At 43.1% G+C, this 26,057-nt stretch overlaps 1 protein-coding gene across 2 annotated transcripts in view; it reads right to left on the bottom strand.

Annotated features, from left to right (window-relative positions):
- UBE2L3 (ubiquitin conjugating enzyme E2 L3) overlaps nt 1-26,057 on the bottom strand; it is a 56,181-nt gene that overhangs the window by 3,214 nt on the left and 26,910 nt on the right. For both annotated transcript variants that reach the window (XM_045457626.1, XM_045457627.1), the window contains one exon: nt 5,006-5,192. In XM_045457626.1, the coding sequence (XP_045313582.1) occupies nt 5,006-5,192 (187 nt within the window). The remainder of the gene's footprint in view (nt 1-5,005; nt 5,193-26,057) is intronic.

Here is a 26,057-nt window from a genome sequence, read left to right as displayed (position 1 = left end):
AAGCACATGGACAAACCCTCTTCCTGAGGACATCTTTCACAGCTTCTCCCAGATGCTACCCCAGCTTGCAGGCCAGGCCCTAATTTAGCAAGCTCCCAGATTTCTCCACCCCATGCTCAGCTGTCAGACTGCTCCATAGACTTCCCCATACTCTTTTGCTGCTCTTGACTTCAGGCTAGAAACTTGAACCACATCTGACTCACTGTGTCAACAGGTGGCTTCCTGTCTTCTTCCATGATCAGAAACAGTTCTGCAGCAGAACTGATGCTTCATTAGCATTTCAGGAACCTCAGAGGGTTCTTGCCTGGATAAGTACTTTGTGGGAGGTACTGATGAGTTTTCAAGTTTTCCTGTTCACCCTCTGTGATGGATACTCAGGCTCTCTGCTGTTCACTAGCCCATCTTTTTTTTTTTTTTTTTAATGTTTATTTATTTTTGAGACAGAGAGAGACACAGCATGAGCAGGGAAGGGGCAGAGAGAGAGGGAGACACAGAATGTGAAGCAGGCTCCAGGCTCTGAGCCGTCAGCACAGAGACCGATGCAGGGCTCGAACTCACGAATTGTGAGATCATGACCTGAGCTGAAGTCGGACGCTTAACTGACTGAGCCACCCAGGCACCCCAAATAGCCCATCTTAATACCTAATCTATTGGTATAAAAACCATTTTGTTAACTATTAAGACTAGTTTTTCTTTTCTTTTTTTTTTTTTTTAAGTTTATTTATTTATTTTGAGAGAGCAAGCGAGCAGAAGCAGGGGAGGGGCAGAATCCCAAGCAGACTCCACACCATCAGCGCAGGACTTGATGCAGGGCTTAAACCCACAGACTGTGGGATCATGACCTGAGCCAAGATCAAGAGTCGGATGCTTAACCAACTGTGCCACCCAGGCACCCCAAGACTGTTTTTTCAAAAGATGACTAATTTGTAAGATTTCTGTATCTATTTATTTCTTGTCTGGGAACTTGCTTTTGCTTATTTGATCAAGTCAAAATATTTTCCAATTTTTTTACTTGAGTATTTCATTCTTTCTCTGTTCCTTTGGATGCATTTCTGGCTCCTTGGCTAAACTGTAATAAAGTGTAGCTGAGCTTAGCTTGCTTTGATAGTAAGGAAACTGACAGCTACAACAGATTTTCAAACTACAAATGTGGCCCCATCCCAGCATTTTTCATACATAAAACAGCGCATTCATTGTATTTTACAAGTGGTCTAGCCCTATTTTTTTTTTTTTTAAATCTCTTCCTTGACCCAAATGCTCCTCAGGAGTATTTTTTTCTCCTCCAAAATGTAGTGGCTAAAGAACAAAATCAAATTTTACCTCCCACTCTCAATGTATACAGTCAGAGAATAAAGGCTATAAAATTTCCTTGTTTTTGTTCTTAGTTTCTTTGTAATGGGGAATGTAAACAATATCCATGACATCCCCCCCCCCCCTTTTCATGGAGATCCGGGGGCTCCATTCTCAGAGTAAAATGTGAATGGTACATTCCCCCATCCCTAAAGGCTGTCTGATGCCTTCCACAAAATGTACTACAAAATCTAATTAATCTTACACTGTTTATTATATTTACTGAGTCCTCTTTCTAAATTTTATCCACTTGATTTAAGATAATAATGCAGGGGAAACTGAAACATTCAATTAAGGAATTATTTTTCTCTTTATATATTTCTGTCGCTATTGTTTGGTACACACAGAATCCATATTATGCTGGCTTTGTTACAGACTCCAATTTATATGGCAAATCTTATTCAACTACCACATTAAGCCCTTGCTCTACTGCTAAGATATCTACTAGAACCAGATACACTGCTATGCAAAACTTTGTTTTCACATTTCTTTTTTCTGGTATTTTTATTGTCAACATCTACTACCTCTCTGTTTGATACAGTTTTGCTTTGCTTCTTGACTTTTCTCTTGCTACTTTTGCTCAATTTTTTAAAATGTTTATTTATTTTTAGAAGAGACAGGGTGGAAGTGGGGAAGGGGCAGAGAGAGAGAAACACAATCCAAAGCAGGCTCCAGGCTCCGAGCTGTCAGCACAGAGCCCGACACGGGGCTGGAACTCATGAAACTGCGAGTTCATGACCTGAGCTGAAGTCAGACACTTAACCAACTGAACCACTCGGGCACCCCATACTTTTGCTCAATTTTTAATGCTTCTCTACTTTCTAATTAAAAATCAAGGGGCACCTGGGTGGCTCAGCTGTTTGAGCATCCAATTTCGGCTCAGGTTATGATCTCAAGGTTCGTGAGTTCAAGGCCCACGATTCTCTGTCTCCCTCTCTCTCTCTGCCCCTCCCCTGCTCATGCTCTCTCTCTCAAAAATATACAAACATTAAAAAAAAATCTTAAAAGTATACAAATTAAGTTGTTTTCAGCAGGTAACACAAAACTGTGTAATACCACTACTATTTCATTCCAGAACATATTCATCATTCCAAAAACACCCACTCTTATAAAGAGTCACTTCCTAATCCCCTCATCCCACCCCTGACAAACACTAATCTATGTTCTATCTCTAGATTTGCCTATTCTGGACATTCCAGGTACAGCTGATTCTAGTTTTTTTGTTTTTTTGGGTGTTTTGGGTTTTTTGTTTTTGTTTTTGTTTTTGTTTTTTGCAGTAGTTGTAAAGTTGCTGAGATACTCAGCCATGAGTGACCTCAGGGATGACCAGCTACAGAACCATCCAGCTGAGCCCAGCCAATCTACAGAATGAGAAATACCAAATTGCTGTTATTTTAAGTCATGAAGTTTTAAGGTGGTTTGTAACATAATAATAGATAGCAGAAACAAGGAAGCATATCAGCAAGTGCCAGGGACAACATGCCTGATGTATGTGAGGACAAGCCACAGAACGATTTTCCAGAAAGAAACCCTAACTGTCCCAAATAACAAAATAGCAAGTCTGCCCATCACTTCACACGCAACAGTACCCTGTACCAAAATTTTTATCTTAAAAAGCCTGCCGGCAAGGGCACCTGGGTGGCTCAGTCAGCTGAGCATCCGACTTCGGCTCAGGTCGTGATCTCACAGTTTGTGGGTTCGAGCCCCGCATCAGGCTCTGTGCTGACAGCTTGCTCAGAGCCTGCAGCCTGCTTCAGATTCTGTGTCTCCTTCTCTCTCTCTGCCCCTCCCCCACTCATGCTGTGTCTGTCTCTCAAAAATAAATAAATGTTAAAAAAAAAAAAATTTTTTTTAAAAAGCCCACCGGCAAGTACCAAAAGAACGAAAAGCCTATTTCAGGTATCTGACAGGTATCTAATTTAGGGGTGGAGGGGAGCCCAGCATTTTGGCTATGCGCCTACATCTGCCCATCCTGAGCAGCTAGTCCCTGAAGAGGTGTGGAGCACTTTTACTTGTGTTTGCATCTCCTACAAGCCTCAATGCCCCTGGTCCCACTCCATTTCTCAGGTAAGGGAGATCTTATAACTTTGAGGCCTGGCAGTCTTAGCTGTGGCACAGCCAGGCCTGGAAAGGCTTCCCCTCCCAGGGCATGGTGTTAGATACACACAACTTGGCAAGGGCTCCTGAAGTTGTGTGAGAGGCTGACAAGGCATTCCGGAACAAATGCAGCTACAGCCTTCCAACACAGAGCTAGGAATTTGTATAGAAAAACAAAAACAAAAACCAAGTATGTGCACTTAAGAACAACTTCATTAGGGGCGCCTGGGTGGCGCAGTCGGTTAAGCCTCCGACTTCAGCCAGGTCACGATCTCGCGGTCCGGGAGTTCGAGCCCCGCGTCGGGCTCTGGGCTGATGGCTCAGAGCCTGGAGCCTGTTTCCGATTCTGTGTCTCCCTCTCTCTCTGCCCCTACCCCGTTCATGCTCTGTCTCTCTCTGTCCCAAAAATAAATAAACATTGAAAAAAAAAAAAAAAAAAAGAACAACTTCATCAGCTTTTATAAACATCACGTCGTCCATGATCGAAAGTCACGTCCACTGGAGATCTCTCTACCCAGACTCAACATTTAGACCCATTCCTTTCTACTACTGAGCTGTGAAAGCCTGATGGACACCTTTCATGATGATTATTTCAAACAAGAGAGGCTCAACTTCCCATGCAAAAGGATTTCAACTCCATCTTCCAGGGGTTCCAATGAAAAATTACTATATCAGTCTGAAAAACCATCTGAGGCCTTCCACCCTCATTCACTCCCTTTAATCTGAAAAGACCATATAGTGGTTCAGGTGGCTACGCACCAACAATATGAGATTAAAAGTTCAAAAGAAAGTTCTGAAGTTAAGAAATAAAAACTAGACACAGTCCATAACAAAATCTAGATACTTCCAAGGGACAAGAGGAAGGCCAACCATAATAATGAATCAAGTACCTTTCCCAGAAAAATTAGCACATGTATGTTCATACAGAAGTACCTGGACACATGGCCACATTCAATTGCAAGGAATTCCAGGTCCACTAAAGCCAACTTTGTGCTTTTATCTGGGCACACAGCCCTTGACCATGCCCCTTCCCCCCAGCACCACCCACTCTGAGCCACTGGCATTGTGCTGTCTGCCAGGTAGCTTTGATTTGCACCCTTCTTTTAGCCTGGCAGGGCCTCTTCAACCTCCCTCCCTCCTTCAAGTCTGAGTTCATGTGCTAACTACTGTATGAGGTCACCTAAAACACCATTCGCCCTTTCCCACTCAAAGCAGCCCCACAATCCTTCATGAAAACTTCCAGGGACAGTACCTACACCCCCTAACTGCACAGGCAGCAAATGCTGGGCTGGTCTATTTCCATGTGTCCCCACTGGTCTGCGAGCACAGGAGGGCCTCCTCAAATACCTGTGCAGGTCAATGGTTTGACTGAGATGTGCCCTGCCCATGAGGAATGGCGGGAACCTCAGCAGCACTTGTGCATGCACTGGAGTTGGGTCAGGTAAGATTTCTCTTGAATCTGTGAAACATGGCATTAGAAAGGACTGAGGGGCCCCTGCCCCACAACAGCATCCCCAGAAGAGCACCACCTGAGAAAGACACAAGAAGCATGCCTTACCTTGGTCGGTTTTGGTTGCTGGCTTCCAGTTTTCAGCACTAATTACCGGCAGACAGACCTGCCCCTTTTCATCGATGTTCGGGTGATAGATCTTTGTTTTAAATGTGATCTTCGGTGGTTTGAATGGGTACTCTGCTGGAAAGTTGATTTCGATTCTGAAGGCCCCCTTATCATATGGAGGGTTGTCCTGCAGGGAATGAGAAAAAATCAAAATGAACACGCTACAGTTCAAACACCTGTAGCTGAGACAGGACTGTCCTGTTTACTTGACAAATTAACTTATTTCAAATAGTACGCCAATTGAAGCCTTGTCACCTTCAGGGCAACCATCAATCAGTGTTTCCGGAGCAGGATGTCCGCAAAGCTGCATAAAGGTCTGCAACTGGCCGTGTGGTCTTTTTCTCTTTGTATCCTTAATAGACTTTGTTTATTTGAGTAGGTTTAGGTTTACAGCAAAACTGAGAGGGAAATACAGGTATCCCTCACTTTCCAGAAGTTTGAGTGACGCCACTTTGCTTTCTTGAAAGACCTATGTTAGTACCTGTTTTGCTAGCCAACAGACAGAAATCTGAAGAGGATTTTCACTTTTACCAAAAAAGGCAAAAAATGAAAATAGCATTCAGCATCTGTTTTGCAGCAATCATTTATAGAGAGCACTGCACCTGGAGCAGCCAGAGTGGTGGCGCCGACAAGTGCCTTCTTCAGGAACTGCACTCAGCATCTCAGAGTCAAGCCATCAGAGCTTTGGACTGTATCTGTAAACATCTGTGCTTTACCTTGACTTCTTTTGTCTATCTGTTAGCAAGACGTGTCCCTAAGGTATCAGACAAGCCTGAGAGGTTAATTTTGGGGTCTGGAAACACTAACAATTTTTTCCATATAAATTAATAGTAACTAAATGCTTCTTTGCTTTACACCATTTTGGCTTATAAAAGGTTTCCTAGGAATGCTCCAGTTGTGTGTGTTTGTGAGTGTGTGTGTTTTAAGACTTATTTTTAAGTAATCTCTACACCCAACATGGGGCTTGAACTCACAACCTTGAGGTCAAGGGTTGCATGCTCCACCAAATGAGCCAGCTGGGTGCCCCAGAATGCTCCCCTGATAGCAGGGGAAAGCTGTACTGAATTCCTATATGTCCTCTCCTCCACTATCAACATCCCCCATAGAGTGGTTACAATCGATGAACCTACACTGACAGCTCATTGTTATCCATAGTCCAGTTATACTAAGGTTCATTCTTGGTATGCATTTTGTTGGTTTGGTATGGTATCATACATTATAGGTGGAATCATTCAGATTAGCATATTTCATTTGGTTATATTCATTTAAGGTTTTGCCATGTTTTTTCATGGCACGATAGCTCATTCTTCTTAGCACTAAATATTTTGTTTTCTGGATTTATCACCACTTACTCCATTCATCCACTGAGGGACATCTTGGTTGCTTCCAAGTTTAGCAATTATGAATAAAGGTGTTATACACACCTGTGTGTCAGTTTTTGTGTGGATATGCATTCCTAACTCCTTTGGGTAAACACTGAGCAGCATGATTCCTAGATTGTAGGTTAAGACTATGTTTAGTTTTGTTAAAAAGCACCAACTGTCAGGGTGCCTGGGTGGCTCAGTCGGTTAAGCAACCAACTCTTGATTTTGGCTCAGGTCATGGGATGGAGTCTTCCAGCAGGCTCCGTGCTGGGCATGGAGCCTGCTTGAGATATATTCTCATTCTCTCATTCTCTCTCCCTCCCTCCCTCCCTCCCCCTCTGCCCACTTGTGCTCTCATTCTCTGTCTCTCACAAACTAAACATTTACATTTTTTTAATGGTTATTTATTTTTGAAAGAGAGAGAGAGAGAGAGAGAGAGAGAGACAAAGCATGAGCGGGGGAGGGGCAGAGAGAGAGGGAAACACAGAATCTGAAGCAGGTTCCAGGCTCTGAGCTTTCTGCACAGAGCCTGACACCGGGCTTGAGCCCACGAACCTTGAGTGAGATCATGACCTGAGCCGAAGTTGGACACTTAACTGACTTAACCACCCAGGTGCCTCCAAACTAAACATTTAAAAAAAATCACCACCTGGGGTGCCTGAGTGGCTCAGTCGGTTAAGCGTCCAACTTTGGCTTAGGTCATGATCCTGAGGTTTGTGGGTTTGAGCCATGTATCAGGCTCTGTGCTGATAGCTCAGAGCCTGGAGCCTGCTTCAGATTCTGTGTCTCCCTCTCTCTCAGCCTCTCTCTTACTCACTTTCTCTTTCAAAAAAAATAATAATAATAAACATTAAAAAAACAATCACCAACTGTCTTCCAAAGCGGCTGCACTATTTTATATTCCCACCAGCAACAAATGAAAGCCACCAAGACATCCTCCCCAGCATTTGTTAGTGTTAGTGTTTTAGACTTTTGCCATTCTAATAGGTGTGTATGGTATCATGTTACTTTAGTTTGCAATTCCCTAATGACAATATGATGTTGACCATCTTTTCATATGCTTATTGTCATCTATATATCTTCTTTGGTGAGGTATCTATTCAGATTTTTTGCCCATTTGAAAATCAGACTCTTATTATAGAGTTTTAACAATTTTTTGTATATTTTCGGACAGCAGCCCTTTATCAGGTATGTCTTTTGCAAATATCTTTTTTGAAAATATAAACAGTCACACATAATATGAACATATAACAACCCAACCAAGACCACACTGGGTGCTAACGGTTCAAAGAGGTGGCGGAACTCCAGCTGAACTCTGGGGAACAGAGCTTGCCCCTAGTTGCTATCCACACATGGCCAGAACCATGCCCCACATCCTTGTCCCTAGGACAGCTCAAAGATCTAGACTTCAGGACAGCTCAAAGATCTAGACTTCAGGGCCTGGATGCCCTGATGGGCCCAGGAGCCTCTGAGAGATGCCCCAAGAAAAAGAGCCCCAGACTCTTCCCACCCTCCACTTCCAGGGTTGAGCAAACCCTTCATCTACTGCCTTTTCCCAATACTCTGGCTCTCCTGCGTGCCATCCAGGTGTGCCATGTCACACCCAACCCAAAGAAAGCTAAGCTTCACAGAGCGCCCAGGAATGCTATTGGCAGCGCCACCCCCCCCTTCCTCTTCAAGCCCCAAACCATCTGGGCATCCTCCAGCAAAACATGGCTCCTCTGCTGGGAAGCAAGGCTGGCTTGCACCAGGTCTCTATACTGCCCTGTGTTCTAATCCTGCCCAAGGAAGGGAGGCATGGGGCAGGGGCTTTGGAGGACAGGTAAAGTTGGGGAAGGCTGAGAGGTGAGAGAAGACTTCCAGACAGATATGACTAAAGACTATGATGGTGGGGCCTGGAATGGGCAGTCTGGGGAAGACAAGAGGCTGGGAGCAGACAGTGTGGCCGAGGGGTTACACAGGGTCTTCCTAAGGAAAGCCTGGGGCCACATTTAGGGCTCTGAACTCCCCCTGAACAGCGGGATATACTCTCAGATTAACCTGTGGGGAAGCTTGTAAGGAAGTTGGGAGACTCAGGGTCAGGAAGAAAGTGGAGATGCTAACTAACAGTCTGGGTCATATGCCTGTGTGAGGAGACTGACCTGCACACACTTGGGAAAGGATGTTAGGAGAAGACACGATTGGGAAATCATTTTTATCCCAACAAATCCTTCCCTAATCCCTTCTTCATGAACACAGATTTTTCTAAAACACTGTCCAGAAGTTAAAGTGGTAGCAGACCCCTCCCAGACCTTGCCCTGTCTGCCCACCCCGAGTCACTACCTAGGACAGAGAGCTCAACTCACTGTTACAAATATACACATTTGTACAAATTACAAATGGAAGGAACTCAGAGAATACTGCTTTTGTTTTTTAGGAGAGATTTAAATTTTCTAAGTAAAAATCATGTTCGCTTATACTGCTTGAGCAAAGTGAAAAGAGCTTTCCTTTATAACTTTTGTTTGGCTTGTGATTTCTGCCAGATTTATTCATTCACTGCCCCAGACTAGTCACCAGCCTTGTGCCTTGCCTTGTGCTGGGCGCCGTGCTAGGAGCTGAGAGGCAAGAGATAGCTGGTCCCAGTTAGCAGTATTAACCTCGGTTCTACCTCCTCCTTGCTGGATAAGCCTGGGACACTCTTGAACATCTGTAAAATGGGAGTGTAACAGCAGCCTGCACTGATGATGAAGTATGAGCACATACAGTCCAATGAGCCTGGCACCTGGGAAAAAGCTCAAGAAAAGCAGCTCTCTTGCTACCAGAAGCAGGACAGGCTGAGCCTCTCACCACAACCCAGGGAGTGTGGCTAAGCTCACCTTAACTTCTCTGAGACTCTGTCCTTGTCTGGAGCTCTGGGGAGGACCAAAGGAGTGGCTCGAATGTGTGCTGACACACAGACTGTCCACCGGTCCCAGGGACTTTTGCTGAAGGTGTGCAAAAATTAAAACACAGAAGAAGCATATACCTTCCGGATAAAGGCCTAAAGCCCCACGACTTTTGACATTTCAGACCTAAACTTATTATGCATGACCCTGACTAATGTTTTTCTGTCATTCCCACCTTTATGTATGCCTTGCATTCCCTTCAGCTCACATTGCTGTGTCAAGGAAAGTTTTTAGATGTAAAATTAATTTCTTCCGATAATTTTTTTTCTTCTGATAATTTTAACATGTCATAAATTACTGCACAGATTTTAAATTTTACTCTCTCTCCTGAAGATGCTATAGGTGATAAGCCAAACATGTATCCACTCTCCCTTTACATAAGTGTATTTTATCAACAGTATGGTTGAGAAAAAAGGAAAAAGAAAAATAACTTTGGTATCGCTTTCGTGCTAAGAATCCCCTTTTCTGGGTCATCTGGATGGCTCAGTCAGTTGAGCGTTCAACTTTAGCTGAGGTCATGATCTTGGGGGCTCTGCGCTGACAGTGCGGAGCCTGCTTAGGAATTCATTCATTCATTCATTTTTTCTCTCCCCCTCTCTCTCTCTCTTCTCTCTACCCCTCCTCCACTCATGCTCTCTCTCTGTCTCGAAATAAACTTTAAAAAAAAATCCCCTTTTCTGCATTTGCTTCTAGTCATTACACACATGCATGTAAATAAGATTCGACCACTCTTTACCAAAGACTTACTACATGCTAGCTGTTTTTCTGTCTTATCTCCAATTCACTTCCCCCAACAGCACCCTCAGGCATACGCTGTCATCACCCACATCTGTAAACTTAACAAGTGAGGTGGAAGTTGAGTAATCAGCCTAAGACCCTAAACTCAACCTTCCTCTCCTGCAACACAACTTGCTGCATGTGCAGGCATACCTCTGGGCCCATCCTCGTCACCTCTGTGGGGCCTGCGGGCAAGAGGCACTGATGAGAATGTGCTGATGCTCATGTGGCTTGCTGTATCATGAGTCACGAATTGTCCTCTGTCCCTGTACAAGAAGTCTTTTGTCTCCTGCCAGCGTCCAATAAGCCGTGGCAGGCTACCTTGTTAGCTTGCACGTAGGGTAAAAACTTCAGATCCTTCACAGTTCTCGACACCAACTTTGCAAAGCACAAAGTCATTCTGTGGCAACTAAGACCAAGAGGAAGCTCCTCCACACATGGCATCAGACCATCTGGGGCCGTTTACCCATGTGTCCTACTCCTAACCCTGTGGCCAAACCTAATCTTTCCTTTCCAGGGCAACCCTTCAAGAATCTCAAGACCCCAATGCACATCTTCCCTTTCTTGAATGTTGACCCTGATTCCTTCAGTTTCCCCACAGAAGTCACAGTTTGTGTCACTGCTGTGACTGCGTTCTCTGTGATGCAATAAGGACACCACACAGCTCTCTGGCAGCCACAGAGGAAGTCAGTCCAATCCTCCCACTCCCTGACGTACGTGGACTGCTGCCACATGGTGTGTCCCCACAGCATGTACACAGCTAACTGTCTGACACCACATGCAGGTCTCATGGCTGACTTGATGCGCACAGGTGGATCCTGGTTTAGAGCTAACGAACATGCTGTCCCTTCTTCACTCCAGGATGAACTAAAGGCTCTGTGTATCGCATCCACTTCTGTCCATTTTGGTGACGACCCCTCAGTCGCATCCCATCCTTTCCCCATGCCTCACCCAGCAAGCTAACAAAGCCCGAGATTCACAATGATGCCAAGCCCAGACCTGACCTGCTGGCTACCCGCCCCCCAGAGTTGAGCTGTGCTGTTAAAGGGGAGCTTTCTATGCTCTCATGCCTTCAGGGTCTACTCTAGAATCTTGTCAATTGGCGCTCCTGGGTGGCTCAGTTAAGCGTCCATCTTTGGCTCAGGTCATGATCTCATGGTTCATGGGTTTGAGCCCTGCATTGGGCTCTATGCTGACAGCTCAGAGCCTGGAGCTTGGTTTGGATTCTGTGTCCCCCCCAGCCCACCCACTCTCTCTGTCCCTCCCCTGCTCATCCTCTCTCTTTCTCTCTCTCAAGAATAAATAATCATTAAAAAAAATTTTTAGAGTCTTCTCAAAAGCTGAGATAAGCTCATGGGTCTTCTGAACACAGAAGATGTCTTTTTACCCTTTGTAAACCGTCAAGTATTTATTCTTTTGTAGCTATTCTGAAAATAAGCTTCCTGATTGCCTGAATCACAAAATCTGCTCAATTAGTAGGCTGATTTTGCACTAATGTTGCTTTCTGAATGAGTTATTTGTACCATTTCCAACAATTTGGTTCACAGGGTTTTTCACACTATAGTTGTCAATGAAGACCCCACACTACAGAATTCCATCATACTGAAAGTATTAGTGGAAGTAATCTTAGAACTGGTTTTCCAATCTCTCATGACCAAACTACCCTATGAATTATAACTAAATTTAAAAATCATGCTCAGTGGGGCACCTGGGTGGCTCAGTCAGTTAAGCATCCAACTTTGGCTCAGGTCATGGTATTGCCGTCCGTGAGTTCGAGCCCTGCATCGGGATCTGTGCTGACAGCTCGGAGCCTGGAGCGTGCTTCAGATTCTGTGTCTCCTTCTCTCTCTGCCCCTCCCCCACTCTCACTCTGTCTCTCTCCCTCTATCCATGAACTGAATTCAATAAGGAATATTCTCTCCTCTGAACTCCTATGTACTTCTCACAACACAATCCACTACCCCCAGGAATGAAGTAGCCTTATTATTATTCTTCATAGAAATATAACAAAAGCAACAACAACAACAAAGTATTAAACATTCCATCCCCCTGGTAATAGCTGTTAGTCCCTGCTGCGTGGCCCTGCTATGTTCTCTATGCATATGTAGCATAAATAAAGACATTTTATTCTAGACATCTATACATATATATTTTTTAATTTTTTTTTTAATTTTTTTTTAACATTTATTTATTTTTGAGACAGAGAGAGACACAGCATGAACGGGGGAGGGGCAGAGAGAGAGGGAGACACAGAATCGGAAGCAAGCTCCAGGCTCTGAGCCATCAGCCCAGAGCCCGACGCGGGGCTCGAACTCGCGGACCGCGAGATCGTGACCTGAGCTGAAGTCGGACGCTCAACTGACTGAGCCACCCAGGCGCCCCAAATTTTTTTAATGTTTATTTTTGAGAGAGAGGGCTAGCGAGCAGGGGAGGGGCAGAGAGGGAGGGAGAGAAAGATTCCCAAGCAGGCTCTGCATTGTCAGCATGGAGCCCGATGTGGGGATTGATCTCACAAACCGTGACATCATGACCTGGGCTGAAAGCAAGAGCCAGACACTTAACTGACTGTGCCACCCAGGCATCCCATCTATACATATTTCTTATAAGTAGTTATAAAACTGAAGTCATACTGTCTATATAATCTTTCATAACTTCTGTTCATGTTGCTATCTATACATTGTCTTCCACTCTGCAATCCAGATGTTTCCCATTTCTGTCAGGCCACAACACCTTGCGGGTGGAGCCACACTCAATGTTACAGAGACCATGGAGGGCAGTGCCCCTGGTGGCTTCTGTCCACAAAGCCTGTGCCTGGTTTGGACAGGAGCTCAACAGTTCCCAGCAACATGGAGGGATGCTCTTCTCCCTAAGAACATCCCCAGTGCAATCTGAGGTTGGTGGCAAAATTATTTTTTGTGTATGGCTCTGGGTCAGAAACCAGGGCTCCCCTCATTTGGTTTCAACCATTACAGCTACAGAAAAGCAGAAGGAAGAAGCTCCAGGACAATCAACAGGAAAGCGGAGAAGAGCAGAAAACACAAACCAAGGCTGGGCCCTGAGACAGGCAGGACTTGGCTCCTCCTCAGTCCCGAAGGGCAATGTAGAAAAAAGGAAGGTATCTGGAGGGTGAGGATTTCCGGTGAAATGGGCTATAAAGTGAATAAGGATCCAGAAAGGAAGGTGAGAGATTACAACTACAAATGTAGCAACAAAAAGGTAAAAGAAGGAAACCAAAGCTTCACACACGCTCCTGGAGGCCAGGGTGGAGGTGAGGGAAATCTTCCTTCTTCCTTGACAAAAAATAACCTAACACTAAAGGAGCTTTTATATTGTGCCTGGGAGAGTGCCAAATACTTTTAATCAAGAACACCACACCAATCACCAGAGGGCAACAGGAAAAAAAGGAAGGAAAGGGTGCTTATGTCACAGACATCCGAACACCCTACTAGCTTCAGAAAGTAGGTTTTGTTACAAGTAGGGAAAAAACGTTTTTTAATTGAAGCAAAATTCACGTAACACACAATTAACTATTTTGGCACACACAATTCAGTAGTATTTAGTGAATTCATAATGTTGTGCAACCACCTCTAATTTTAAGACTTTCTTTGCCCCCAAACACTCTGTATCCGTTAAGTAACAAATGGAAAATCGAGGCGATAAAACTTTGTTCAATTTATTACATTTCTGCTTCAGTAGAGGCTGAGGGGGCTTGGCCAGAGGTGGCTAACTTCTCCCAGGAGGGAGAGGAGACAAGCTCAAGGTTGAAGGAGGGACCCTCAGGCGGAGGCAGGCAAGCCAAGAACACACATTGCTTTCTACAATCTGGCCCTAAAGTTGTTAAAATAACGTTCAATACTAACAGAGACAGAAATCCGCGTTTGTTGTAGAAAATGTGGGATGTGGGCAGGCAGAGAAGAAAATAAGCTCCTCTAGTGTAGCCTCCCTGACAGAGGACTGGGGCCAGAACCCTAGTAGATGGCATTCCTGCCCCTTTTCTTTTAGGTGAAGGCACATGAGGCTCTCTCTCACATGCTGGGGAACTGTGCGCACAGTGCCATAACACCTTTATTTACTTTACAGGCTGCCACCAACATTACCCTCATCACCCATGTACACTTATCTCCTTGATCTTCCTAATGGCTGCAGCATATTCTGCTGTCTGGATATACCACAATTTCTTTACTGCTACCCCCACTGCAGGGTGTGAACTCCGTTTCATTTGTAAAGACGATATCAATAGTATCACGAGTACCTGTGGGAGCAAGCATTAAAGACCCTACATTTTTTTTTAATTAAAAAACAAAGCTACCATGTATTCCCAAGGCATCATTGACCAGTGCCCCTTCTTCACCACAGGAAAAGCATGGGAGGCAAGGTTGTAGGGAACCATGAGGATATGGTAGCAGCACTTACTCTGGGAAGCCACAAGATCAGTGATGTTCTCATATAAGAAGCCTGGGTTTATCTAAAACAGAGGGAAGTGGTGGCAAGGAAGCCTTGCTGTTCTGGTGGGCTCCTCACAGCACTCTGATAGCTGCTGCATTTTGATCACCTGTCTTCTCCATTAGTCCAGGAGATGCCTGAGAGCAGGGACCCAAGGCAGCCTTAGAACCACGCCTGAAATGTTTGCTAAACTCAGATTCTCTTCTCAATTATAAAATCATCAATGCCAATGTTTACGTTATTCTTTTGAATATGGCCAGGAATGGGTCAGCTCTCAGAATAATGGTTTAACATACCTGAAACACAATGACCCCAGAAGTCAGAACCAGCCTGGAGCTTGTACACAGAAGAGAAAACATTTCTACAACTCTGGATATCCTAGGCACCAGTCACAGCTTAGAGTTGCTAATAAAGTAGGAAGTATGAGAATGTCACAGTCAATCTAGGTGGTAGGGAGTCAATTCTAGGTCATTCACATGGAAATAACACAAGCTCTTATTAGGAAAGAAAATCTGATTATTGCCGCTTTTTTTTTTAAAAACCAAAGCTAGGGGTGCCTAGGTGGCTCAGTCTAGCTGAGTGTCTGACATTGGCTAAGGTCATAATCTCACGGTTCGTGAGTTTGAGCCCTGCATCAGACTTGCTGCTGTTAACGTGGGGCCCACATTGGATCCTCTGTCCCCTACTCTCTCTGCCCCTCCCCTACTCACACGCTTACATTCTCTCTCAAAAATAAACATTTAAAAAAAAAGCTAATTACAACTGAATTAAAAAAAAAAAAAAAAAACAGGCCCAAATAACCCAATTCTAAGAATGGGCAAGGTAGGGGCTCAGTTGGTTAAGTGTCTGACTTCAGCTCAGGTCACGATCTCACCGTTCATTAATTCAAGCCCCACGTCGGGCTCTGTGCTGACAGCTCAGAGCCTGGAGCCTGCTTTGGATTCTGTATCTCCCTGTCTCTCTGCCCCTCCCCCACTCACGCTCTGTCTCTGTCTCTCTCAAAAATAAATAAACATTAAAAAAAAATTAGCAAGGTAACATGAACAGACATTTCTCCAAAAAATACATATAAATGGCCAACAAGCACAGGAAAAGATGTTTCAAATTATTAGCCAACAGGGAAATGCAAATCAAAACCATAATGGGATACCACTCTGTACCCACTAGGATGGCTGTAATTGAAAGGACAGACAATATCAAACGTTGGCAAGGATATGGAGGAATTAGAACCCTTACACACTGCTGCTAGGAATGTAAATGATACAGCCACTGCGTTAACAGTCTGGCAATTCCTCAAATGGTTAAACATAAAGTTACCATATGACCCAGCAATTCCACTCCTATGTAAATACCCAAAAGAAATGAAAACACACATCCACCTAAAAACCTGTACATGAATGTTCACAGCAGCATTATTCATAACAGCCAAAAAGTGGAAACGATCCAAATGTCCATCACCTGATGAATGGGTAAATAAACCATGCTATATCTGTTATAATGAATATTTGGCAATAAAAGGAATGAAGTACTGATACATGCTACAACAGGGATGAACATGAAAGTATTATGCTAAGAAAGAAGCCAGACACAAAAGGTCATATGTGGTATGATTCCATTTATATGAAATATACAAAATAGCTAAATCTACAGGGACAAAGTAGATTTTTGGTTGCCTCAGCCTGGGGGGATGAACTATGGGTAGGGGGTGATTCTTTTGGGAGTAATGAAAAATGTTCTAAAATTGCAGTGATAGTTGCCTAACTGTGAATAGACTAAGATTCATTGAATCATACACTTTAAAAGGATGGTATGTATGGTTTATGAATCTCAATAAAACTGTTTAAAAAAAAAAAAAATCAGGGGCACCTGAGTAGCTCAATCAGTTAAGTGTCTAACTCTTGATTTTAGCTCAGGTCATGATCTCACGGTTCTTGAGTTCAAGCCCTGCATTAGGCTCTGCACTGACAGCACAGAGCCTGCTTGGAATTTTCTCTCTCAAAGTAAATAAATAAACTTAAAAAAAAACAAAATCAAAGCAAACACAGAAACAGTGGTTCTCAACTAAGGGCAATGTTGTCCCTCTCAGACAGGTTTAGAAATGCCTAAGGGTGTCCTTACATCGTCCCAATGACAAAGTTGGCCACTGGCATCTAGTGGACAAGAAACAGGGACAATATGACACAGATAATCCACACACACATACCAAAATGCAGCGTACAACACAACCTCATTGAGAAATACTGCTTTAGGATAATTACAGATTGAATTTACAAACCGTGTGTGAGGTGCCTACTATGTGTGTCACATGGTGCTAGGCACAGGAAGTAGCAGGGAAACAGATTTCAGGCTCCCACCTGAATCAGAACTCACTGAGATAGATATCAATATCACAATACAGCAAAAGTCACACTGTGAGCAGTGCCCAAATAGAAGGGGGCACAATGATGGGTGGGTCACACCAGGCCCCAACAGGCTGTCCAGCCAACAGGCATTCCCCCATTTCTCTGCTGGCAAACTTCTGGTTTTGTATGCAGTCACACTGCTCCCTCATTGTGACCCAGGGGTAAATCCTGACTGGTCTAAACCTGTCCGACAGGTAGCCACCAGCTGCTAGTGGCTATTGTGCACTTGAAATGTGACTCTTCTGAGCTGAGAAGTGCTGAGTGCAAAACACCACCTGGATTTCTGAGATCTTGTATTTATTTTATTTTATTTTTTTAATTTTTTTTTTAACGTTTATTCATTTTTGAGACGAGAGAGACAGAGCATGAGCGGAGGAGGAGAGAGAAAGAGGGAGCCACAGAATCTGAAACAGGCTCCAGGCTCTGAGCTGTCAGCACAGAGCCCGACGCGGGGCTCGAACTCACAGACCGCGAGATCATGACCTCAGCTGAAGTTGGATGCTCAACCGATTGAGCCACCCAGGTGCCCCCTTGAGATCTTGTATTAAAAAAAAAAAAAAAAAGAATGCAAAATATTTCAGTAATAATTATTGATGCTGATTATATGTTGAACCATATTTTAAATATATTGCATTACATGAACTATTTACAAAATGAACTCCCAAATGAATTTTTAAAAATTTTAATGGGACTACTAGAAAATTTTAAAGTACAGCTGTTGCTCACAGTATGTCCTCACTGGACAGCACTATCCTACTTCAGCCAGTGATTGCTACAGGGTGGGGTGGGGGTAAGCCATGTGTCCTGGTTCTGGATAACATGTGAGGGGCCTGTGGGCAGCTTCTGGGATAGGTGTCTTTGCTCTTGGTCACATCACACTACAGGTATGATAAAACTTCACAGACATAAACACACACATATTAACACTGGAGAAATCTGAATAAAGTCAGTGGACTGTATTACTTAATTTTCTGGTTATGATATGATGCTATGGTTATGCAATAGGTGGAGGGTACTGCCGATCTCTCTATATTATAATTACATGAGAATCGACGATTACCTCAAAATAAACAGTTCAGAGAGACAGAGAAGTGAAGGGAAGAGAAGGTCCTCTTCCGACCCTGGACACTGGGGCCCTGCAGGAGTCTGCAGTACTGCAGCAGCTTTCTGACAGCTGGGTAAAAGCTGGACTGAACTGAACCAAGGTCAGGAGAAGAGGGACAGGCAGAATTCAGGTCCTTGCTCACATCACTGAGTTGCTGGATTAACCGGCTAAGAGCACAGAGCATGCACCATCAGATTTTGTCAGGTGCAGTAACTTTCCCTTTGCAAAGCTAAATTGAGTTGGGGGCTTCCTTACTTGGGAGTCAAAAGTGACCTCACCAGTACAAATGGTGACTGCAGAGAACACAGAAGGGTAAGATTCACCAAGACCAGGGGATGGGGAGTTTCAGAGAAGACTCAGGAGGAAGAAGATGAGTACCCTAAGCAGAAGGGGCAGCTTCCTAAGCAGGAATAGAGGTCATGTTCCTGAGAAAATGCGATGTCTCTCTCTCAAAGTTAACAGGAATTTGATGCAACAATTAGTTTTGAGTACCCTAGCCACAGCCCAACTTAGGGTCAACTGGTGGAGGGCACTGACCTGTAGCCCACACAACAAGGAAGCAAAGCTGTTTAAAAGAGGCTGGTATATTGGGGCGCCTGGGTGGCGCAGTCGGTTAAGCGTCCGACTTCAGCCAGGTCACGATCTCACGGTCCGTGAGTTCGAGCCCCGCGTCAGGCTCTGGGCTGATGGCTCATGATGGCTCAGAGCCTGGAGCCTGTTTCCGATTCTGTGTCTCCCTCTCTCTCTCTCTGACCCTCCCCCGTTCATGCTCTGTCTCTCTCTGTCCCAAAAATAAATAAACGTTGAAAAAAAAAATTTTTTTAAAAGAGGCTGGTATATGGGGCGCCTGGGTGGCTCAGTCGGTTAAGCGTCCGACTTCAGCTCAGGTCATGATCTCACAGTTAGTGAGTTCGAGCCCCGCGTTGGGCTCTGTGCTGACAGCTCAGAGCCTGGAGCCTGCTTCACATTCTCTGTCTCCCTCTCTCTCTGCCCCTTCCCTGCTCATGCTGTGTCTCTCTCTCTGTCTCAAAAATAAATAAACATTAAAAAAAAATTAAAAAAAAAAAAAGAGGCTGGTATCCAGCACACGTCAGGGAGATTTGACGATAAGCCTGTGAGGCTCTGCAAAGAACTCCTGAAATGGAAAAGCTTGCACAGAGACAAAGGTACTTCCAGTTTTCAAAAGACGACGTTAATCAGTGCAACTGATGCCCATCCTCAAAAATATTCTGGAGGGGTTCACCAGAACCTGGTATGTGTGGGCACTGAAAGGAGACAGAAGTGAGCCCCAGGAGCCAGCAGGGAGACCAGACAAACTGCAATGTCAGAGAGACTCTACTTCCTCTCCTACCAGCTGGCGGGGGGCACAGCAAGGAAGTACAAGGCTTCTCCAGAGAGCCTTCATTTCATTTTAAAAACAATTCTTGGGGCAGCCTTTGATATACAAGGCCTCAGGGAAACAAAGATGACTCACAAGTCTGCAGTTCTGAAGCCCAGAGGCAAAGACATTCAGGGCAGCTGACTGGAGCACTGACCACAACATTGGCTGAAGTAAACACTTGTTCTGCGCCTGCCCTGCAGGAGCACCATCAACCTATTTAGTCCCCTGCCCACTGTGAGAGGCAGGGACTTACGAGTTTTACAGATGAGGAACTGAGGCACAGACCATTAGAAGGAAGACTACTGTCACTGCTGGAATGTCTCCACCTGTGAACATCTTACCTTCTAAATAAAAGGTAAAACTAGCAGCAGTACCACCATAAGTTCAGGGTGACAATGACATGGCACAGGAGTAGCCCAGGCAAGAAAGGAACTCAAGATGGAATAAATTCCTGCCTTAAAGAACTAAGCACTCAAATCACAAAATTAGAAAAGGACAAAGAGCAAACAGCAAGGAAAGAGAAGACATCATAACATAAAAGCAGAAATTAACATGAAAGCAAAAATTAGCTATTCACAACACAGAAAAAGAATGAAATTTCTACTTCATAATACTAAAACTAGTATGACCATCTTACCCAAATCCACTAGAACACAAAAAATACATTCCAATCTCACATATGAACACATATACAAAAACACTAAAGACTAGTAAACTTAATATAATGAAATTATTTTAAAAAATAGTCCACAGTGAAAGAGGGGTTAATTCAGAAAGGGAAGAGAGATTTAATTAACAGGTCACTTTGAAAACCCATATCATAAAATTTAATTGACAAGTAATATGGCCTTTAATGAAATCCACTCATTCCTGATTAAAATTAAAAGATTTGAGAGCAACATCAACAAAATGGCAAAGCAAGCAGCTCCAAACTTCTATTCCTCCACAGAAACATAAAACAAAACAAAACCAAACAAAAAATGCACGCAAGAAACTGTCAGAACCAATTTTGTAAAAACTTGGGAAAACAGTCCAAGGTTTACAGCAGCTAAATAAACCAAGAATCAAGAAAAAAAGCAACTGAAAAATGGTGGGAAAGCTTTTGTGGCAATTTTACCTGCCCTTACTCCACCTCCTCCCAGGCTGGGCAACAGACAGTCTTGCAGATGGCAGCCTCTGTTTCCAGTGTGGGACCCTGGTCCCTGGCTCCAGAGGGAGCAGAGCAGAACTTACTTGCAAATTATTGTGTCTGTCTGTTCTAACGTGTCCGGGGGCTACCTGAGGCGCTGACACACAGTGCTCATCTCTGTTTTGCCTAACTCAGAATCCACACAGGGTGAAAAATCATAGGCACTGCTCAAAAACATTGTAAGACACAAGCCACCTGGAGCAAAAGATAATGATTAAGACTTCCTAAAGCAATGGAGGAAAAGCCAAGAAGAAATCTAGGGAAATTAGGACATTCAAAAGTGCTCAACTATACTGGGGAATTGAGAAAGCCATGCACATGCCTCGAACAGGCTACATGCTCAGAAAAGTCCTGAGAAGATCTGAAATTTTCACCCACTGTCTAACTACAGCCTCAACACAAGCAACAAGTAAAGGCTTGGCTCTGTGTTGAAGTAGTACCCTAGACAGAGCCAATCTGCACAGACTGAGACTCTTTTTTTAAGGCTTCTGGCAATCAAGGAAATTTCAGCCCAAACACTGGTAGAACACAAGTGAAACTTTTAACAATCAAGAATAGCAAACCCCAGGGCACCTCGCTCAGTCAGTAGAACATGCATCTCTTGATCCTGGTGTCAGGAGTTCAATCCCCATGGTGGGTGTAGAGATTAAACAAACAGGGGTGCCTGGGTGGCTCAGTCAGTTAAGCTTCCAACTTCAGCAGCTCAGGTCATGATCTCACAGTTCATGATTTGAGCCCTGCATCAGGCTCTGTACTGACAGCTCAGAGCCTGGAGCCTGCTTCAGATTCTGTGTCTCCCTCTCTCTTGGCTCGTCCCCTGTTCATTCTCTGTCTCTCTCTCAAAAATAAACATTAAAAAAACTTTTTTTCAAACAAACAAACCAGCAAACCTTGGGCAAGAGGGAGAATCTGATTCCAGATTACAATATTCAAATGTCCAGTTTTCAAAAACAACAACCACCACAAAGTATACAAAGAAAAAGACGGGTGCCTGGCTGGCTCTGTCAGTAGAGCACATGATCTTGGGGTTGTAAATTCAAGCCCCATGTTGGGTGTAGAGATAACTTAAAAATAAAATCTTTAGGGGCACACCAGGGTGGCTCAGTTGGTTAAGTGTCTGACTCTTGTTATCTGCTCAAGTTGTGACCTCATGATCAGGAGATGAAGACCCACGTTGGGCTCTGTGCCGAATATGGAGCCTGCTTGGGATTTTCTCTCCCTATCTCTCTATCCCTCCCTTGCTTGCAGATGCTCACACACACTCTCTCTCAAAATAAATAAACTCTAAAAATAAATAAATAAAGGGACTCCTGGCTGGCTCAGTCAGTAAAGCATCCAAATCCTCATTTCAGCTCAGGTCATTATCTCTCAGTTTGTGGGATGGAGCACCGCGGTGGGCTCTGCGCTGACAGCACGGAGCCTGTTTGGGATTCTCTCTCCCCCTCCGCGCACACATACGCCCTCTCTCACAAAATAAATAAACTTTAAAAAACCTTAACATTTATTTATTTTGAAAGAGACAGCACGTGCAAGTGGGAGAGGAGCAGAGAGAGAGGGTCAGAGGACCTGAAGCAGGCTCTGTGCCGAGAGCAGCCCAATGCAGGGCTCAAACTCACAAACCATAAGATCATGACCTGAGCTGAAGTCAGATGCGAGCTAAGCCACCCAGGCGACCCTAAGATTTTTAAGTAATCTTTATATTCAACATGGAACTTGAACTTACAACCCCAAGATCAAGAGTCGCATGCTCTACCAACTGAGCCAGCCAGGAGCCCCAATTATAACCCATTTAAAGAAATAAAATAAATCAACAGAAACCACTCCTGAGGAAGTCTAAACACTGGGCTTACTAGACAAAGAATTAAAATCAACAGTCTAAAACATGCTCAAAGAAGCAAAGGAAATAGCGGACAAAGAGCTAAATAAAACCAGGAAAATGATGTCTGAACAAAATGAGAACGCCAATAGACAGAAATTGTAAAAGGGAAACAAATTTTAAAGCTAAATAGCACAATAAGTGAAATGAAAACTTCAGTAGAGTAATTGGACAGTAGGTTTGAGTAAGCAGAAGGAAGACTAAGAAAGAATCACCTGAAGTTAGAAAAACTGAAATTATCCAGTCTGTGGACCAGAAAGAAAAAGGAATAAGGAAAAGTGAACAAAGCTTAGGGATATATGGGACACCATCAAGAAGACTAACATATACATTATGGGAGCCCCAGCAGGCTAGGAAAGAAAAAAGGGGCAGAAAGAATATTTGAAAAAATAATGAGCAAAAACTTCCAAGTTCCATGAAAGATTAATCTACACATCCAAGAAGCTTAATGAACTCCAAGCAGAATCAACTCAGAGAGATCCATACCAAGACACATAGTCAAATCACCAAAGAGATAATCTTGAAAGCCATAAAAGACAAGTGATATGTCTGGATCTTCAGTAAGACAAACAAATGGTTTCTCACCAGAAACCACAGAGGCCAGAAGGCAGTGGAATAACATATTCAAGGGGCTGAAAAGACCGTCAGCAAAAACTATCCTCCAAAAATGAACGAGAAATTAAAATATTCCCAAATAAAAATTGAGAGGGGCACCTGGGTGGCTCAGTGTATTAAGCAACTGATTCTTGGTTTCGGCTCAGGTCACGATCTCATGAGTTTATGAGACTGAGCCCCTGACAGTGCAGACCCTGCTTGGGATTCTCTCTCCCTCTCTGTTCTTCCCCTGTTCGCGCACATGCATTGTCTCTCTCTCTCCCTCTCTTTCTCTCTCGTGCTCTTTCAATCAATCAATCAATCAATAAACTTAAAGAAAAAAACCCTGAATTATCACTTTCCCTAAAAGAAATACAAACAAGAACCCACCCTTCAAGCTAAATGAAAGGACAGTAACTTAAAGCCATATGAAGAAATAAAGAACAATAATAAATGTAACTACACAGAAAAATATAAAAGCTAATGTTATAGGTTATTGCACTCTAGGTTTGTAGCTGCTCTTCCTGACAATAACAATATAAGAATGGGAGGTAATGGAGATGTATAGGAGCAAAGTGCTTGAATACTACTGAAATTAAGTTGATATTATTCAAACTAAGTTGTTAAAAGATTAAGATGTTAATTGCAATCCCCAAGGTAACCTCTAAGAAAATAGTAAGTATATATAAAGAAAGAAGGGAATCAAAACAGTATGAAAGATCAACTATATATATATATATATATATATATATATACACATACATACATACATATACCCATATATATATATATAATATTTATAGATCAACTATATATATATATATACACACACATATATACATATTGCCATATATATATATATATATATATATATATATATATATATATATACATATATATATACAATATTTAATAAAAGAGATTGGGACACCTGGGTGGCTCAGTCAGTTAAGCATATGACTCTTGATTTCAGCTCAGGTCATGATCTTGCAGCTCGTGGGTTCAAGGAAAACAAATTTTAAAGCTGAATAGCACAATAATGAAATGAAAACTTCAGTAGAGTAATTGGACCTCAGGTTTGAGCTTGCACACTGGGCTCTGTGTGGACAGTGCAGTGCCTGCTTGGGATTCTTTTTTTCCTCGCTCTCTGCCCCTTCCCTGTTTGTGCACTCTCTTAATAATAATAATAATAATAATAATAATAATAATAATAATAGTAATAATAATAAATAAAAGACAAGAGATTGCCAGAATGGATAAGAAAATGCAATTCATCTATATGCTGACTACAAGAGACTTGCTATACAAAGACATAAAGTTAAAAGTAAAAGATGCAAAAGATATTCCACACAATTAATAACCAAAAGATGACTATATTATTATCAGACAAGACAGATTTTTAAGTAAAAAGGATTATAACGAAGGATATTATATATTGATAAAGGCTCAATCCATCAAGAGGATACAAAAATTATAAACCTATAGACAACTAACAAACATAAACCAAAATACATGAAGCAAAAATTGACAGAGTGAAAGAAGAAATACAAGTTTTAAATAATATTTGGGGATTTCAGTATCCCATTTGCAATAACAGAACAACAGAAAAGATCAACAAGGAAATGGAATACTTGAACAACCAATTAGACCTAACATATACAGAACACTCCATCTAATAATAGCAGAATACACATTCTTCAAGTGCTTATGAAACATCTTCCACAAGAATCCACATGTTAGGCCACAAAATAAGTCTTTAAATAAATTTTGAAAGATTGAAATCACACAAAGTATCTTTTCTGGGCAGCATGGAATGCAACTAGAAGTCAAAAATGAAAGGAAAACCAGAAAACTCACAAATATGTGGAAATTAAACATACTCTTTATTTTTTTAATGTTTGTTTATTTTTCAGAGAGAGATACACAGAGACAGAGCATGAGCAGGGAGGTGCAGAGAGAGAGAGAGAGAGAGAGACATACACACACAGAATCTGAAGCAGGCTCCAGGCTCTGAGCTGTCAGCACAGACCTCAATGCAGGGCTTGAACTCATGAACCACAAGATCATGACCTGAGCCAAAATTGGACACTTAACCAACTGAGCCACCCAGGCACCCCCATACTCTTTTCTTTACATGTTTATTTATTTTGAGAAAGAGAGAGAGAGTGAGAGCACATACCTGCTCATGAGCAGGGAAGGGGCAGAGAGAGAGAAAGAGGGAGGGAGGGAGAGAGAATCCCAAGCAGGCTCCAACACTGTGAGCAAGGAGCCTGGATGCAGGGCTTGATCTCACAAACCGTGAGATCATGAGCTAAGCTGAATCAAGAGTTGGACACTTAACTGACTGAGCCACCCAGACACCCAGAAAATTAAACATACATACATACATACATATACATATATATATATAAATTATTTATATATATATAAATTATTCTATATGTGTATATGTTATTTTTTTTTTTTTAATGTTTAATGTTTATTTATTTTTGAGAGAAAGAAGAGAGAGCACAAGCAGAGGGAGGGGCAGAGAGGGGAGCAGAGGATTTGAATGAAGCAGGCTCTGAAGCAGGCTCAGAGCCATCAATGCAGAGCCCAACGTGAGGCTCAAACCCACGAGGCGGCAGATTATGACCTGAGCCAAAGTCAGATGCTCAACCAACTGAGCCACCCAGGTGTCCTGGAAATTAAACATAATTTTTTTTTAATATTTATTTTTGAGAGAGAGAGAGAGAGAGTGAGTGTGTGTGTGTATGAGAGAGAGAGAGAGAGAGAGAGAGCGCGCGCACAAGAGGGGGAAGGGCAGAGAAAGAGTTGGGCAGAGAAAGGGGAACAGAGGATCCGAAGCTGGCTCTGCACTGACAAAAGCAAGCCTGATATAGGGCTCAAACTCCCGAACCACAAGATCATGACCTGAAGTGAAGTCAGACGTTCAAC

Source organism: Leopardus geoffroyi, chromosome D3, assembly GCF_018350155.1.
Source record: "Leopardus geoffroyi isolate Oge1 chromosome D3, O.geoffroyi_Oge1_pat1.0, whole genome shotgun sequence".
Taxonomy (NCBI): domain Eukaryota; kingdom Metazoa; phylum Chordata; class Mammalia; order Carnivora; family Felidae; genus Leopardus; species Leopardus geoffroyi.
Note: the sequence above shows the minus strand (reverse complement) of the source record. Positions and strands in the feature narration are given on the sequence as shown.